This window comes from Myotis lucifugus, unplaced genomic scaffold, assembly GCF_000147115.1.
Source record: "Myotis lucifugus unplaced genomic scaffold, Myoluc2.0 scaffold_187, whole genome shotgun sequence".
Classification (NCBI taxonomy): Eukaryota; Metazoa; Chordata; class Mammalia; order Chiroptera; family Vespertilionidae; genus Myotis; species Myotis lucifugus.
In genome coordinates this window covers 825961-844029 of record NW_005871235.1, presented here as the reverse complement: position 1 = coordinate 844029, position 18069 = coordinate 825961, and the positions used below count along the sequence as shown (strand labels likewise).

At 38.4% G+C, this 18069-nt stretch overlaps 1 protein-coding gene across 1 annotated transcript in view; it reads left to right on the top strand.

The window, feature by feature from the left end:
- The window catches only part of EYS (eyes shut homolog (Drosophila)), a 1189235-nt gene that overhangs the window by 925612 nt on the left and 245554 nt on the right, over nucleotides 1-18069 (top strand). The window contains 1 exon segment of the mRNA XM_006096829.1: nucleotides 7222-7386. Within this exon segment, the coding sequence (XP_006096891.1) occupies nucleotides 7222-7386 (165 nt within the window).

The window sequence follows — 18069 nt, the reverse complement described above, 5'->3', positions numbered from 1 at the left end:
CTCTCTCTCTCTCTCTCTCTCTCTCTCTCTCTCTCTTTCACTCTCTCTCTCTCTCTCTCCCTCTCTCTCCCTTCCTCTCTGAAATCAATAAAAACATTTTTAAAGTGAAGGGATTAATAAATATAAATTGGTAGTTGCAAAATAGTCACAGGGATGTAAAGTAGAGCATAGGGAATATAGTCAATAATATTTTAATAACTATGTATGGTGCCAGCTGGATATTGGAAATATTGGAGTATACACTATAAAGTAGATGATTGTCTAGCCATTTTGCTGTACATCTGAAATACAAAAAAAAACATGGAATGTAAACTGTAATTGAAAAATAAAATTTAAATTAAAAAGAGAGGAGGATCAAATTTTAAAAGAAAACCAACAACAACCTCGCTTGGATATGCTGAGTTTAGGTTACCAATATTCCTTCCAAATGTATCTCTCTAGTAGACAGCCAGACATAAAAGGTCAGAAGCTACCTGTGCTAAAGATAGAAAATTGAGAGTTTTCAGAGCTAGGAAGTAGCTAAAGTTATGGGAACAAATGAGATCACTCAGGGAAATTTTTTGAACTATGAGAAGAAGGTATAGAAATAGACTAGAAAGAGATTGGTAGCTATTATGATAACATGTCAAGTACAGTGTGAGATATTGATGGTTCTTTCTCTTTCTTGTCCTAGTTTTGTTTATACTGAATGTAAAATATTTTTGGTGTGCTAAACAAGTTCTACTTGGTTTTATTTTGTAAAAGGAAGGAGGTAGAGTATAGCTCTAAAGCATCAGATTTTTTTAGAGGGTCATCCATTCTTTAACAGAGAAACCAAGGGATGAAAAACAGTATAGCTAGAGTGTCTGTGACAATGAAGAATGAGAAAGGATTTTGTTTTGTCTTGTTTTGTTTAACATGCATTGTTTCCTTGTGCATGGCCTTGGTCAAATGCAGAGAAACTCTCTTCATGCTTTAAATGGAGGAATGAAGCAGCTATGAGCAAAAGGAGAAATGTTAGTTCTGGCTTCATTTTTCCATGCTTTCTATGGGGGAGAAAAGCCATGCTTCAAAAACAGCAGCGGTGCTGGCAGCAACATCAGACTTGTTAATCTTTTTTATCAGGCACAAATTTATCACAGCTCATGGGTTGATATAAATGTGAATATCTAATATGGAGAAATTATCCCAGTAAAGATAATAATTTAGTTCATGATACTTGGGCTATCCAAATCTAACCTATTTTTTAATTCTAAATAAGCAAAAATATATGATGTGGTAAGAATGTTCAGTGTAATTTATAAATATTAAACTATAGTACTATACTTTATATTATATGTATAAACGAGAGGCCCAGTGCATGAAATTTGTGCATGAGTATGGTCCCTAGGCCTGGCCGGCTATTAGGGCCAATCTGTGGGGCAACCAGCAGGGTGATCAGGGTCCCTGCTCACCCACCTTGGCCGGCCTGAGGCCTGCAGGCTGGGGGCAGCTCCTGCATTAAGCGTCTACCCCCTGGTGGTCGTGCGCATCATAGTGACTGGTCGTTCCACTGTTCAGTTGATTTGCATATTAGGGTTTTATATAGATAGATACTGCAGACAGAGGAGCCCATTTCTATTCAGAATGAATAAACTTTATGCTGCTCAGTTATATTGTGTTCAGGGTAAAGATACTAATCTCATCTCTTTTTTGTTTGTTTGTGTTTGTTTTTTTGTTATTCCATGGTGCCCTCCTAGATTAAATTTCAATGCGTTGTTATTAACTGACAGGTCCTGATTCATACTATAGAAGTATATTGAGTGAAAAACATTAAATTCACCCATGTTTTTAACATAAGGTGCTTCAAACTCAGTACTGTTGTTTCTTTCACACCTTCCTTTGACAATTTAAGAGTTTGGAGGCTTTTTAACATAACATAATTTAGGACTGATTTTAACCATATAAAAGTTAATATAATTAGTTAGGTCAACCTATATAACCCTTTAAGACATTTAAACATTGCATATTTCTAAGATGTAATTAGAAGCCACTAATGAACTACTATACGACATATTTTGTAAGATGTTTAGTACATGTTTTTTTATATAAAAACCCTGGTTTTCTTCCCATTTATAATTGGAAGGGAAATAAATTTGGAGTGTGTTCAAAAGCATTGCCTGGAGAGGCTTCTGGAAGCAGCGGGGGAACACTCCGCCTAACCCCAATTAGTCTTGTTTTCCACATTCAGGGCAGTTCTGTTTTTCAACATATTTCACTAAACATGATGATAATGAAAATTAATATGGTTAGAAAAGCAATTCAATAGCAAATGTTTATTGTTCATAATTGTTGTTCCCCGTCATAATTTTCATAAAACCTGTCAGCTCTGAAAAAAAGGTTTAAGGAGTGTGCGAGCTAAGAAGTAGGCAGGTGTGCCTGAATTATACAATAGGTATGCTCCTGCAAAGTAACGTGGAAGTCATTTTTTTAAGCAAATTGAATTTTTACTGCTCTTGGTGAGTTCACTACATCTCAGAATAAGTAAAACCTGATTATGGATTCAAATTTGATTCATATGTGAACCCTTATGTAAAGAGTGTCTTCTTACAGAAATTTTCCTGTGGACTTATCAATAATGTGAAAAACTTAGCCACAAGAAAAATGCAAGAACCCAATCCCTATAGTCTTGATTCATCTCATTTTAATTATAAGAATAGTTTTTCTATCCTTTAAAAAAAACTACCCAAAATGATCATTTTTCTATAGTTATATTTATCCAAGAATATATCTGCCTACAATGTACAAAACTGCTCATGCCATGGGAGAATGCAAAGCTAAATCAGACTCAGATCTTGCCACCAGAGAATGAATAGCATGAAAAGGTATATGAAATAGGTTTTGTTAGATTCTCCTTCTTATCTAATCTTACAGCTCACATTAGGCTTAATGCTCCTGGATGAGAGCAAATGTCAGAAAAATAGTTAAGCAAATAGGATAGTATATCTTCCCAGGGTCCAAGGAAAATTCAACCACGTTAGTAGAATAAATTCTACCAACTTCTAACTTGGGGTTTTCTTCCATGAAGATAAAATTTAAGCTTCATGAGGGTGAGGTCTTTATCTATTTTGCTCACCACTGTATTCCTTGACCAGTTCTAGCATATAGTAGCCACTTAATAAATATCAGTTCAGTGGCCCTAGCTGGTTGGCTCAGTGGATAGAGTATCAGCTTGTGGACTGAAAGGTCCCAGGTTCTATTCCAGTCAAGGGCATATTCCTGGGTTGCTGGCTCAATCCCCAGTGGGGGACATTCAGGAGGCAGCCAATCAATGGTTCTCTCTCATCATTGAGTTTCTTTCTTTCTCTCTGAAATAAAAATAAATTAATTAATTTAAAATATATATATATTGGTTCAGTGAATGAAAACATCAGTGACTTCAAATAGTATAGGTAAAAGCAACAGGAAGAAACAGTGTCTAAAACCATATTATGGTAGAATCAACAGATATGCAACTTTTAAAGTTACATGATATTCTATTAATTTAAAACCCAAGTCCAGTCTCTTTATAATATTAACCATTTTTCTCTGTCACAACCATATCCAAATTTGTCGTCTAAACATCCTCCAGTATAGAGCTTCATTGCATTTTAACTTGATTTGCATATATTTTTTCTCCTTATATTAACTAGAGGCCCAGCGCATGAAATTCATGCACGGGTAAGGTTCCTAGCCTTGGCCTGCGATCAGGGCCATCTTCCCCGGCTGCTGGCAGCCAGCCATGTCCCCCCGCCGCCACCCACCCCGGGTTCCCTGTTCACCATTAGGCGATCGGAGCCTGCCAGCTCAGGGGAGGGACCGAGAGGTCGGACATTCCCACCTGCTCACCGCCCCGCCCCTGCTGCGGTTCACCCTCTGTGTGTGGGGTGACCAGTGGGGCGGGGGCCTTGGCCTGGCACTTCCCACATCCCCCACCACCCACCCTGGGTTCCCCGTTTGCCCCCAGGCAATGCGAGCCTGCCGGCCAGGGAAAGGGACTAAGAGGTGGTCAGTGCGCCTCATAGTGACTGGTCGAGTGGTCTTTCTGGTCGTTCCACCTTTAGGGTCAATTTGCATATTACCCTTTTATTATATAGCATAAATGGTGTATATACAGTTTTGTATCTACTAAACATTCTGCTCCATTTGGTACAACTCTAACATGTTATGGGCTTTTCTGGTCACAAGAGAGAAAATTGATTTCTTTAATGCATATTTTTCCAAGTTTTCTCAGAATTCATTTATTTAGAATATTCTATTTTTACTAATTGAAGTGAATTTAGCTCCCTTATCTAATGTAACAGGTTCAGATTTACTATTTTATCAATTCTGCCCCAAATTGCTTAACAATTGCAACATAAGGAAGAAAACATGCATGCACTAAAAGAGTTGTAGCTCAATATGATAGGGAGTTCAAATTTGGAGGAATAGTCAAGGTGAGCATTGTAGGATATGGGGCAGGGCATTCCTGACAAATAGAACAGCATAAACACAAGTAGAGCCACAGAAGAAAATGTCGTTCTGCCTTACTAGAGTGTGTGTGTGTGTGTGTGTGTGTGTGTGTGTGTGTGTGTGTGTAAACATGAAAAATATGACCATGAAGGGTCTAGTTTTATTCTAAAAGCGGCTGAATTATTCTGTAGTACTGAAGACCTTAGATGATTACAAATCAGTAAAGTTGACATGATAGCAATGACAGCCAGCAGACACTATAGGAAGGGAGCTCAGTTAGAAAGAAGCTAAAACTAGGTCACTTGGTGAGGAACACTATGGACTATGGACCAACAGTCATACATTCAAACCTGAGAAAGCCAAAGCAGCGTGTGTGTGTGTGTGTGTGTGTGTGTGTGTGTGTGTGTGTGTGTTGTGGAGATAAAGGGACAGAAATAGAAAGAGAAGACTGAAAATTAACTTATACCCCCACAGACAATAAGACAGGGAATGGAGGAGTGTTTACCATGAACTAGGTATGGACCCCTTAGAAAAGAGATTTGGCCCAGAGCCATCTTGCGTTCTGTCCAAGTGGTTTTCTAGTCAGGTGAACAAGACCATGTTAACATTCCCCTCCGCTGGACTGAATTTTAGACAGGCAGGCTTCATCCTGACTCTAGGCCTCTGACCTCATTTGTCTTAGAGAATTTACTTTAGAAAACTTTCAATTAGAAATTCTTTCCTTGGCTCTTTTGTGTTGTAAATCTTCTTTGAAATCTTTTGCCAATTTCACAACCCAGGAGTGTCTTTCTGCAGGACCTGGAGCCATCGCTTTCTAAAATAATCAAGAAAATAGTGGTCCTATCAGCCAGTCTCCGGGAGAGTGGGAGCCTAGCTTCAATGGGTGTCTCGCTCCAAGTTGTAAATCACCTCCAGTCATGACAATATGAGAAAGCTTATTTTCGAGGGGGTAAGGCCTACTAGTAGGCAAAACAGGTAGCTTATAATCCCTTCACCTCAGCTCTTAAAAACTCTCACATTCAGAGCAAAGACTGAATCTAGCCTCTCTCCACTATTGCATTAGGCTTGAATAAAGTCTTTCTTGCCTATTGAACTTTGTCCAGTGCAACTTTTTCTTTGACACAGGAAAGCGGTTGTCCAACAGCAAGAGTCAGCATATAATGTGAAAAATCAGAGTGGGACCAAGTTAAGAGTGACAAGCCAAAGGCAGGCTATTGCACAAGCCCTAGAAATGGCTGTTGACAAAGGGTGTCTAAAGCTTGCACTAATCCTCATGAGTCACAGGGTTGACAATTTCACTGCTAAATATAGAGGGCCCTCAGTTCAATTTGAATTTCAAATAAACAACAAATCACTGTTTTAGTATAATTATGTTTCAAACATTGCATGAGATCTACTAAAACAATGGTTTGTTGTTTATTTGAAATTGAAGGATAACTGAGCATCCTATATTTTATCTGGCATTCCGACCAGGAGGAATACATTTTAAACATCCACTATTCCTAGAGAGCAAGAGGCCTGCTTGCAACATTAGTCACCAGCTCTAATAGCTCTCCTTACTGTGTGCTTCTTTCCACCTCACCTTGTCTTCTCCGATTTAAAGCTAGAAAGGTCCAAAGCAGCAGCTAGCCTGAAGGGGAGGGAGGTGCGGGGGGACGGGGAGGAGAAGGAAATACAAACAGAAACCAGCTTCTCCCTGCCCCTCAAGACAGACAGACAGCAGGTGTCAGGCACCCCACAGCTTTGACTGGCGAACGGGGCTAAGGGAAGTCATATCTATGAAGGAAAATGTAAAGTGTTGATGCATTTCTTAGACTGGATATTAGTTTTTTAAATTATTGTATAATTTAGAAAGAAGGTATGACGCATATGGATTGCCGTTTTCACCCAGAGGCAAAGAAAACTTCCCCATTGTGAGAGAAACAAAAAAATAAAGTTGCATTTCCAAAACTTATGTAATATACTTGCTCAGTGTACCAAGTCCATAGATCTAAATATATATATGACAATAAGATAAATACTTTTTAAAATTTATGTCTCAGGATTTTATGAGATTAAGCATTTAAAAGATTAAGAATTCTACTTACTAATAACCTTGCATAGTATAGTAATACTTAAAAATATCTTATGTATCAGTGAAAAGCACTAAATATTAATGACTGTTAATAAAAAGAATGTAACAGTTTTCTAATATTTTTGTGTCACAGGTGTTTGTTTTTATTGAAGTGTAATTACATCAAATAAACTTTATCGATTTTAAGTATATTAATTTGATGTCTAGTCATTTATATCACAGAATATTTTAAGAATCTAATGAAAACTATTATTTCACATATGCAGGAACACAGATGTTTTTCATACAATTTCAGGGTGTTTATTCTCCCTTAAACAAAAAAAAATTATATTCTTGTTTTGAGTCTTTTCCTCTAAACTGGAAATTGATTATATGAGAAATGACTTTACAAACGTATTGTACTTATATATCTAAATTGCTTAATGTTGGAACTAAATAATGTTTGTAAATATCAGTTTTATCTTTTTAAATGAATGCTATTAATATTATGTTCTCATCTGCTTGATTAGCAATATAATAATACAGAGTGTTCCAAAAAATATACACACACTTTGAATAATTATAAAGCCAGTGTTTATTAAAATATATTTCATTTTCAAAATTGAGCTGTCAGCTGTTAAAGTATATATACATTTGGGGGGAGAGGGAGAAACCCTGTATATCAGAACACATTAACATGACTGTGTGTGTTTTTTTAGATACAGGTTTATTTTTCCCATCTTTCAATGGGAATTCCTACTTAGAACTGCCTTTCTTTGCAACCCTAAGTGAGTTGAAGTCTGTGCTGGAAAAAGAACATAACAGAATTGTTACCATCTACTTGACTATAAAAACAAACACGCTGAATGGGACCATTCTCTACAGTGAGTATGAAATGTTTGACCTCCTATGTGTTCAGTTTCTTTCTCAAATATTAACCTATTGAATCAATGAACTATTCATTTAAATATTATGGGAAAACTTTTCTAGCCTAGTGCAGTGATCAGAAAACTCATTAGTCAACAGAGCCAAATATCAACAGTACAACGATTGAAATTTCTTTTGGGAGCCAAATTTTTTAAACTTAAACTATATAGGTAGGTACATTGTTATTAACTTAATTAGGGTACTCCTAAGGCTTAGGAAGAGCCACACTCAAGGGGCCAAAGAGCCGCATGTGGCTCGCGACCTGCAGTTTGCCGACCACGGGCCTAGTGCATAAAGCATTACCCGCCCCCCCCCCAAAAAAAAAGAAAACTTCATGCTTTCTAGTTTTCTTTGGACATTTCTTTAATTTATGAGTCATTCAATGGAACATGACTTACCAACAGGCTCTGAACCAGAAGGAAGGATACAGCAAGCATATATATGTCATAGCTATTGCAGTAAAACATAAATGCTACAAATGTTTCAGAGCAATTTTAAAGATTTTTATGAGAAGAAGGAAAAGAGAGAGAGAGAGAGACATCTATCTGAAAGCGAAACATCAACTAGCTTCCTCCTGTACACCCCCCTACTGGGGATCGATCCTGCAAGCTGGGCATGTGTCCTGACCAGAAATCGAACCCACAACCCTTCAGTGCATAGGATGATGCCCAACCTCACTGCCCAGGGCCAGAGCATATTTTTATAATATAAACCACTAAATATAAATTGCATTTAGTACTTGGTAACTTGGAAAAAGCCATTCCAAACCTGAGATTCATTTGAAAATTAGGGAAATTCCTATCACTCTTTTAGCATTATCTCAAAACTAGAGGCCTGGTGCACGGATTCGTGCACCGATGGGGTCCCTCTGTCCTATGCCCTCGCGCAATCCGGGACCCCCTCAGGGGATGTTGGACTGCCTGCCACTCCTGCCTGCCGCTCCTGCTCATCCTGGCCCTGCTGCACCTGCCACAGGATCATGGCATACCATGAAATGGTCGTATTAAAGTATTTTGCAAAATCAATTAATCATTCTATACTTTCTAAACACGGGATCGCGCCCAGTCAGTCGCCAGCTGTGAGCCCTGTTTCTGGTGCCCATTGGTCAGCTGAGCGGCACTCCTGCTGTGGGAGCACACTGACCACCAGGGGGCAGCTCCTGCATTGAGCGTCTGCCCCCTGGTGGTCAGTGCGCGTCATAGCGACCAGTTGACTGGTCATTCGGTTGTTCAGTCATTCAGTCGGTCGGTCTCTTAAGCTTTTATATATATAGATTAGTTGGTGTAACAAAAGTAGTATTAACAGTATTTGTTTAAGGAAATACCTCTATCTCTAGGGTTTTCTACATTATGCACTATGCTCACAAGGATCTCTGTAACCAGAATTGATGGCCCTCTTTCTTCTATGGCCAGACATCACTAAGTAAATTACTTGCAGTATTCCAAATGTGACAATTGTTTTTTCTCTTTTGAAATGAATGCACAATAATTTTAACAATTCCCTATATTGGAGGTGTAATGTCTTCTTGAATTGATTGTCTACTGCAGGGCAACTCATTATTTCCCAGATCATTTTTCTCCTCTATTTTAAAGTATTTTGCAAAATCAATTAATCATTCTATACTTTCTAAACAAAATTAAAACCTTTTCATTGTTTGAGTAAAATGCCTAAAAGAAGCAATTTTGAAAAACTGGATACATCAGAAGTTTTGAACATTAAAACTAAGAATGCGTGTTATATTTTAGAAAGAAACTAACTTGTCAGAACGAGGCCAGCATTATTTATTTCTCAGGAATATAAGAACCCTGCTTAAATGATGGCTTTAGGATGTCTGATTTATTTATGTTAGAGAGAGAAGATTTAGGAAAGGAAAATTTGCTTTTATATTCAAAACTTAAATGATGGTAGACGACCATGAAATTTGGAGGTAATGGTGCATTTCAGGGGAAACGAAACAAAACTGAACAGAAGAAAAACACAAGCATAATAATTTAAAGCCACAAAGCAAAGTGATTTTCTGGCTCTGCAGTTTTCAGTCATATCGAATTGGAAGGTGTTTCCTTTGGGAAAGTGTGATTTTACCAACTGAAAACAGCTCTCAGCCAAGGAAGCAGCCAACCTCTGGGAATTCTCCTCTGGGCCCTTGCTCCTGGCTCATGTCTATACCACCACTCAATGTGCTCCTTTTGAAAGCCATAGAAATACATGCCAAGCATGTATATACCCTGCTCAATTCAGTTCTTTAATTTAAACCAATAAAAAACCCAAGGCGATACTAGTGCCATAGGATTATTTTTGCCTTTCATTATCCATTGACCGACCAAAAAAATTAAACTAGAAATTATTGGTAAGAAAAAAAAAATGCCATTGCAATGATTACCTGTCCTTGTTTTCTATAATTCTTGTTGTCACTGCACTGAATACATCAAGGCTGTTTACTCATGGGATTTCCATAGCCTATGAATGGAGATAATAATTTTGTTTGTAAAGCATTTCTTTCGTTCATTTGTAAAGTGGCCATTCAATCCTACACTGTTGGGAATACCTCAGTAGACTGTTCCATGAGATTGTTGCTTTTACTCCTCTTAGAATTTGTCAAACTCAGAAGCCTCACAACAGATGAACACAAAGACCTTTGTGATTCAGTTAGACATCCATAGTTTTGAAAGGTGTTGCTTAACTTGACTTAGGGCTAGTTTTCTTTCCTTTGAAATCAGTATATTCTATGTAGGAGCAATTAAAAATAGTAAGGAAGTTAAATCAAATGTTTCACGTTAGAGTCTAGATGTTAATTTTTGTCTGGATTTTTGTCTTTTGGCTTTTTTTTTTAGTTTTGCCGGTTTTTTCCATTTCTGAACATTTCAGTAAAAATTCAATTCCATTCTGCAAACATTTATTGAACATTTGTATTTTGTTATCATCAAATATTAAAGGGAAAGGATAGCAGGTTGTAAGCCAGTGTCATCTTTGAATTATATTCCTAGTTCAAAACCGTAGATTTACCTTTTCTCAGTTTACCTCTCCAACTAATTGATGTTGAAAAGGGAAAAAAAAGGAAGATGAAACGTGAATCCTTGTGGGGTTATAGTAAAAACCCTTAGAAAAGATTGCTTAAAAAAGAACGCTCTGTGGGAGAGAGACGGCTCTGAGAACAGCAGTCGGGATGAAAAGCACGTTTTCTGAATCTGCCACTGAACCAATTCAGAATTCTGGAACCCAGTCCAAGGAGCTACTAATAGGTCACAGGAGAAGGGAGGAGACCACACAAAACTCTTTAGGTGCGCTTTCAGAAAACGAGCTCTGCTCAGCAAGCAGTATCAATCAGGGGGTTTCGTCGTGGGATGTATTACCATGCAGTTGAATCCATTCTGTGCTGCTTCTCTGAAAAGAAATAAGCAAGCCCTTTGGAAATATGTGATCTTTGAGAATTAGGAGCAGACATCTGACCAAGTGACAGGAGGCAAATTACATGAGCAACTCCAGTGGGAGCACTGGATTCAGAAGCAAGCTTGCTATTATTTTGTGTTTGTCTTTAAGAAAGAAAGCAAAAGAAGGGCTAGTTTTAGGTATTTATTCCAGGTAGGAGTCAACAGGAAAAGTAGGATGATTGGGCCCTCCTGTTTTGTGCATTTAGGAAGGGCTAAAAGAAGAGATTTCTGATATTGCTGAAGGAAGCAAATTAAATCTAAAGAATCAGACATCTGCCTTTCTCTATAAAATGATTCTCAGCAGAATACAGAATATCTTTATTAGATACTTCATTGGCCAAGGCCAATGAAATCTTATAGTATTTCCTGACATCATATTAAAAAGCATCTTTTCTTATAGAAAAAACGTATGCTGTCACAAATAGGAAGGGTAATAATGCTAAGTGAAATAAGTCAGAGAGAAAATGGCAAATACCATATATTTTCACTTATATGTGGAATCTAAAAAATGAAATAGACAAAATTGAAAGAGACTCATATATACAAAGAACAGACTGATGGTCAACAGAGGGGAGGGGCTTTGGGGCTTGGTGGAAAATGTGAAGGGATTAAGAAGTACCAATTGGTAGTTACAGAATAGTCAAAGGGTTGTAAAGTATGGCATGAGGAATATAGTCAATAATATTGTAATAACTATGTATAGTGTCAAGGTAGGTACTTGAAATATTAGGGGGATCACTTTGTAAAGTATATGATGGTCAAATCATTGTCTAACCTATGATGTATACCTGAAACTAATGCAAAATAATATTGAATGTAAACTGTAATTAAAAAATAATATTTTAAAGGAGTTTGCTCAAATGTTTTAATCAATTTTACAATACCTACCATAAAATGTTGGGGGAATTTTTGTTCTATCTTAATAACTCCCAATGGAGCTTGCTCTAGATCAGTGGTTCTCAACCTTCCTAATGCCGCGACCCTTTAATACAGTTCCTCATGTTATGGTGACCCCCAACCATAAAATTATTTTCGTTGCTACTTCATAACTGTAATTTTGCTACTGTTGTGAATCGTAATGTAAATATCTGATATGCAGGATGTATTTTCATTGTCACAAATTGAACATAATTAAAGCATAGTGATTAATCACAAAAACAATATGTAATTATATATGTGTTTTCCGATGGTCTTAGGCGACCCCTGTGAAAGGGTCGTTCGACCCCCAAAGGGGTCACGACCCACAGGTTGAGAACCGATGCTCTAGATGAATAAGAAAGGGAGTAGAGTTGAAAGCATGGATAATAGATTCATACATTGCCATTCATTAGTTTGTAGAGATTTCCTTTTATTTTACCTTATCTTTTTTATGACAGCAAAAGTCAAATTCAACAAAACTGAGCGCCTAGAAAGTGAATCACACTCTGCTAGGCTCTGTGAGGAATATAAAGATGAGTAAGAGATGCCCTAGCCGGTTTGGCTCAGTGGATAGAGCATTGGCTTGCAGATGGAAGGGTCCCAGGTTCGATTCTGGTCAAGGGCACATATCTCGGTTTCAGGCTCCTCCCTGGCCCTGGCCCTGCTTGGGGCATGTACAGGAGGCAACCAACCAATGTGTTTCTCTCACATCGATATTTCTCTCTATCTTTCCCTCTCTCTTCCACTCTCTCTAAAAATCAATGGAAAAAATATCCTTGGGTGAGGATTAAAAATAAATAAATAAATCACTAGAAGGAAAAAAATTCATTCAAAAAAAAGAGATGATGTACATTCCATTTCTCACCATTTAGTGGAGAGAAACTATGTACATGATTATATGAGAAAGCTGACCATTATTGGTCTTATAATAGGAGTAACAATTAAGAACTGAGGCTTAGTAGAGAGATTCCTTACATGGAATCTGTGCTTACATATCTTCACTAACTAGGAAACCCCTCATAATCTTGTGTTTCACATCTCTATTCCACCATCCTCCTCAGGACTCCACCCTTTCCCTGAATAGAGTATGCATTTGATTAGAATAGTTCTTAATGTTTTGTTTGCAAGGTACTCAACTTTGAGGGTTGTGATGAAAAATTGAAAGGTATTAAGACTTTATTTTAGGAAATTTTTCTATTAAACATTGTTATAGTTCCTTCCTCTGGCAAGTAGTAAGAAGAGGGTATATATATCAAGGGCTTAGTCAAAATATAAATGGAATCAAAGATAATTCTTTTCCTGGGGGTACTTGATCAGGAACATAACAGAGTTTGGCAAAGTTTTCTCTAATGGCCAGAGAATAAAGAATTTTTCAGGCCACACAGTCTCTGTCCCAGCTGTTCAACTCTGCCAAGTATAGTATGAAAGCAGCCATAGAAAAAAATAAATACCTGAATGTGACTGTTTTCCCCAAAAGACTTTACTTATAAAACCAGACAATGGCAGAATTGGACTCATGGCCCATAGTTTGCCAACCCTTGACCTATAATGATGTTATTTATTAAACTTCTCTTGAAATAAAACAATCATGTTAAGAATAATTAGATGCTATTTCTTTGATTGAAATTAATGAAGAAATATGTCAGTGAGAGATACAACTCTGCTTCTGATGTGATTACATCAAGGGAAGACCTAGTGAGGAACAAGCTTGCATCTGGTGGGCAGAGATAGGTGTGAAAATAAACTCCGTCAAGGATTGAAATTGCTGCCATGAACATCTCAAGAACAGTATAATTCAGGGATTAAGAAAACTACTTGAACTGGACTATGTAGCTCCAACTTTTGGATAAGTTACTTAATGTCTCTGTGCCTCAGTTTCTGTAAAATGGGATAATATTAATAATAATGATACCAAAGATATGAAAGAGTTGTAATAAAGATTGAGAGACAACATGTTCAATTTGCTTAAAACAGTGTTTGGCACAGGGCAAAATGGAGAAAGTGATAAAATTCTTTTTTTAATTTTTTTTTGTGGGATTTTTTTTTTGGTTTTCTTTTTAATCTTTATTGTTGAGATTATTATAGATGTACCTCTTTTTTCCTCCCATTGCCCCCCTCCACCCGGTTCCCACCCCGCCACAGGCCTTCACCACTCTACTATCTGTGTCCATAGGTAATGCATATATCTATATAAGATCTTTGTTTAATCTCTTCCCACCCCTTTACCCCCTCCCCTCTGAGCATCGTCAGTTTGTTCCATTTCCATGCCTCTGATTCTATTTTATTCACCAGATTATTCTGTTCATTAGCTTTCTTATTCCTTTATTTTGATTTTTAGATTCAGTTATTGATAGGTATGTATTTGTTGCCATTTTTTGTTCATATTTTTTATCTTTTTCTTTTGCTTCTTCTTCCTCTTCTTAAAGAATACCCTTCAGCCCTAACCAGTTTGGCTCAGTGGATAGAGCGTCGGCCTGCGGACTGAAGGGTCCCAGGTTCGATTCTGGTCAAGGGCATGTACCTTGGTTGCGGGCACATCCCCAGTAAGGGGTGTGGAGGAGGCAGCTGATCAATGTTTCTCTCTCATCGATGTTTCTAATTCTCTATCCCTCTCCCTTCCTCTCTGTAAAAAATCAATAAAATATATATTTTTTAAAAAAGAATACCCTTCAACATTTCATATAGTACTGGTTTGGTGGTGATCAACTCCTTTAGCTTTTTCTTGTCTGTGAAGCTCTTTATCTGACCTTCAATTCTAAATGATAGCTTTGCTGGATAGAGTAATCTTGGTTGTCAGTCCTTCCATTTCATCACTTTGAATATTCCTTGCCACTCCCTTCTGGCCTGCATAGTTTCTGTTGAGAAATCAGCTGACAGTCATATGGCCATTCCTTTGTATGTAACTAACTGCTTTTCTCTTGCTGCTTTTAAGATTTGCTCTTTGTCATTAGCCCTTGGCATTTTAATTATGATGTATCTTGGTGTGGTTCTCTTTGGTTGCCTCTTGTTTGGGACTGTCTGTGCTTGTAAGTCTATTTCTTTTACCAGGTAGGGGAAGTTTTCTGTCATTATTTCTTCAAATAGGTTTTCAACATCTTGCTCTCTCTCTTCTTCTGGCAACCCCATAATGTGAATGTTGGTACACTTGAAGTTGTCCCAGAGGTTTCTTACACTATCTTTATATTTTTGGATTCTCTTTTCTTTTTGCTCTTCTGGTTGGGTGGTTTTTGCTTCCTCATATTCCAAATCGTTGATTTGATTCTCAGAATTCTCTACCCTACCGTTGAATACCTGTATATTATTCTTTATTTCAGTCAGTGTATGCTTAATTTCTGAATGGTCCTTTTCCATTTTTGTGGAGGTTTCTAGAAGATTTTTTAGTAACCTTATAACTGTGGTTTTGAACTCTACATCCAGTAGTTTCCTTTCTTCCATTTCTTTCATTTGTGACATGTTTGTTTGTCTCTGCATTTTGGCAGCTTCCCTGTGTTTGTTCCTATGTATTGGATAGAGCTGCTGTGTCTCCTTGAGTTGGTAGAGTGGCCTTGTGTAGTAGGTGTTCTATAGGGCCTGGTGGCTCAGCCTCCCCAGTCACCTGAGCTGGGAGCTCTAAGTGCACCCCTTTGTGGACTGTGTGCACAGTCTTGTTGTAGTTGACACTTGATTGCTGTTGGTGTCACTGGGAGGAATTGACCTCCAGTCCAATTGGCTGTGAGGACCAGCTGCGACTACAGTGGGAGAGCTGTTATGCAGGAGTCACCCCTATGGAGCAGGACTTGCTTCAGTGGGGCTTTGGTGATCACTGAGTCTGTCCTTTGAGTGTGTCACTTATGGTTGTGTAGAGTTGTAATCTCTTATGGTCTGACACTGACCACTAGGTACACTGGCTCTTGGGTCTCCAGGGAGGTGCACAGTCAGCCACTGCCTGGGGCTACCCAGCGGGAGCTATAGAGAGATATTCAGATTCCTCCTCTTTGAATTGAGTTTGGAAGTGCCCAGATGAGATCCAGCTATGAAGCAAGGCAGGCTGGTGCTGGTGCCAGGTCTTGGGCCTCTTATTGATCGGTTTGGGGCTTCCTGCCCCAGTTGTACCTTGTTTGAGAAATTTTAACCTGAGCAAGGACAGACCATTCATATGCAAAAGCCACTGCACACAGCTTGGGTGGGGTTATAAATTGGATGAGGTGGGGTATTAGATAATCACCAGGGCGGAACAACCAGAAATGGCTGCTGGTCAGACCTGCGACTGGGAGGTCCCAGCTTCCCAAGTTCCTGCCCAGATGCCAGATAATCCAGTTCCTCCTTATATGTATCTGTGTTCCCCAGAGCCTCACCTGGTGCTGGAGCTCAGAGGATGTGGGACCTTGTAAGTTCAGTTCATGGTGCTGGCCTTTTAAGAGGAACAGCTGGGTCTCCAGCAGCCTCTGTGTCACTGACCCCCAATCCCCACTGGTTTTTACAGCCCACAGTTCTTCTTTTCCCAGCTCTGGGACCCTGTGCTGGGGATCTGGTGTGTGGCTGGAAAACCTTGCTCTTCTGGGCAGCCTCCACAGAGATGATCTCCCTCCCAATTGAAAAAGCAGCATACATGGGTGCTGGACCAGCCCATTCCGTGCTTCTGCACCTCCTACCAGTCTCAGTGTGCTTTCTTCTTTGCTTCTCTAGTTGTAGACTTCATTCATCCAGCTTTCCAGCAGTTCTAGGTGATGGTTGTTCTGTATTTCATTTGTAATTTTGATGTGGTTGTGGGAGGCAGCGAGTATAGGCATTTAACTACTCTGCCATCTTCTGAAAGTGATAAAATTCTTATTCAGATAATGCTTGAATCCCTTTTCCCTTATAATTTGCCTGGAAGGGACACTTGGGGATTGCAGGCCCAGGATACTATATTTTTGTCTAAAAGTTGTCATTAATGTTACATCTTTGATAGACATATCTATTCAGGGAAAGAATAATTAGACTCTAAAAAACCCTGGATTCATAAATGTCAAGAAGTGGGATAGACAATTGGTGCAATTTTTGTTTTCATTTTGTCCAAATGAAGAGGATTCGTTGGCACCAAGAGTCTTGTATTACAGTTTTTATTTAACAGGTTAAGCAAAATTAACAGGCTAGCAAAAATTAAACCATGCTCTCTATCAATTTTAGAAACTGGCCCAGAAGTCATTCTGCAGCAGCATGTAATACACATGTGCCAATAACTAATTATGCATGCCAAACTGCTGCCACAATCCTTCAGTCCGCCTCAGAGAATCTCTGCTTGCCATCCTTCCACTGACTAACTAGCTCATCCTAACTGCATCCTGAATGCATGTTGCTGCTCATGATGCCACTGCTACTCTGTCTTTTTACCATGTGCAGTGCTGCTAAGGTTGCTACTGGGGTTACTGCTACTATAAAACCTTTAACAAGAGAGGAGTTCTAAAGCTGCAGTAAAAGCGTGTGTGTTCAATGGGGAACTCAGTGCAGGCCCAGAGAACGGTTTTTATCTCATGCCAATAAGGTGGTACCAGGGACGAAGAGATCATCCAAATGCTGCTATAAGCAAATCGAAATATCAGTAGGTGACCAATGGTAGACTTGAACCCAAGTCAATGTGAGCTAACTGTAAAACTTGGGTAAATCAATTAACTTTCTGTGTTTTAGTTTGACTATAAATAATGCAGTGTAATTTCTATGATCAAGTTCACAAGACTTGAGAAAATGTATATAAAGGTGTTTTGAAAAATACGAAGTGCCATACAAACGTATGGTATTATATCTTTTCTGAAAAATGGTAGAAAGTCATGTTACCTTATGGAAATTTAGAAATTTGGCCACTATATACCTGATTTAATATACATATCTGTATTGATCACTATCCATTTAAAAGGAATGATGTTGAACTTCATTTTAACTAAAACTGATGGCCAACTGGTGAATCTCTTCTGAATGTTTATTTATACAGGATCTCAAATCAAATTGTCATTGATGTTTGGGAGTAGTCATTACAATAGTTCAAATGGAGAGTATACCCATTTCTAATGGAATGGTAAACCACATAGTCATATAAATCATAAATACTCTATCTTCAGTATTTCAATGAAGAAGTATTCATGCTTAGAAAATTTCAACCCAATGCAATACCCAAGCAAAGCAAAAATTTTTTAAAGTCGACTAAGATATCATACTTTCCCTCTCTCTGTATTATTTCATTACTAGAAGCCCAGCACACAAAATTGCGCGCCCTGCTCACCCATGCATGCCTCGCCACACTTGCAGCCCTGCCCACCCGTGCACATCCCACCCACCTAC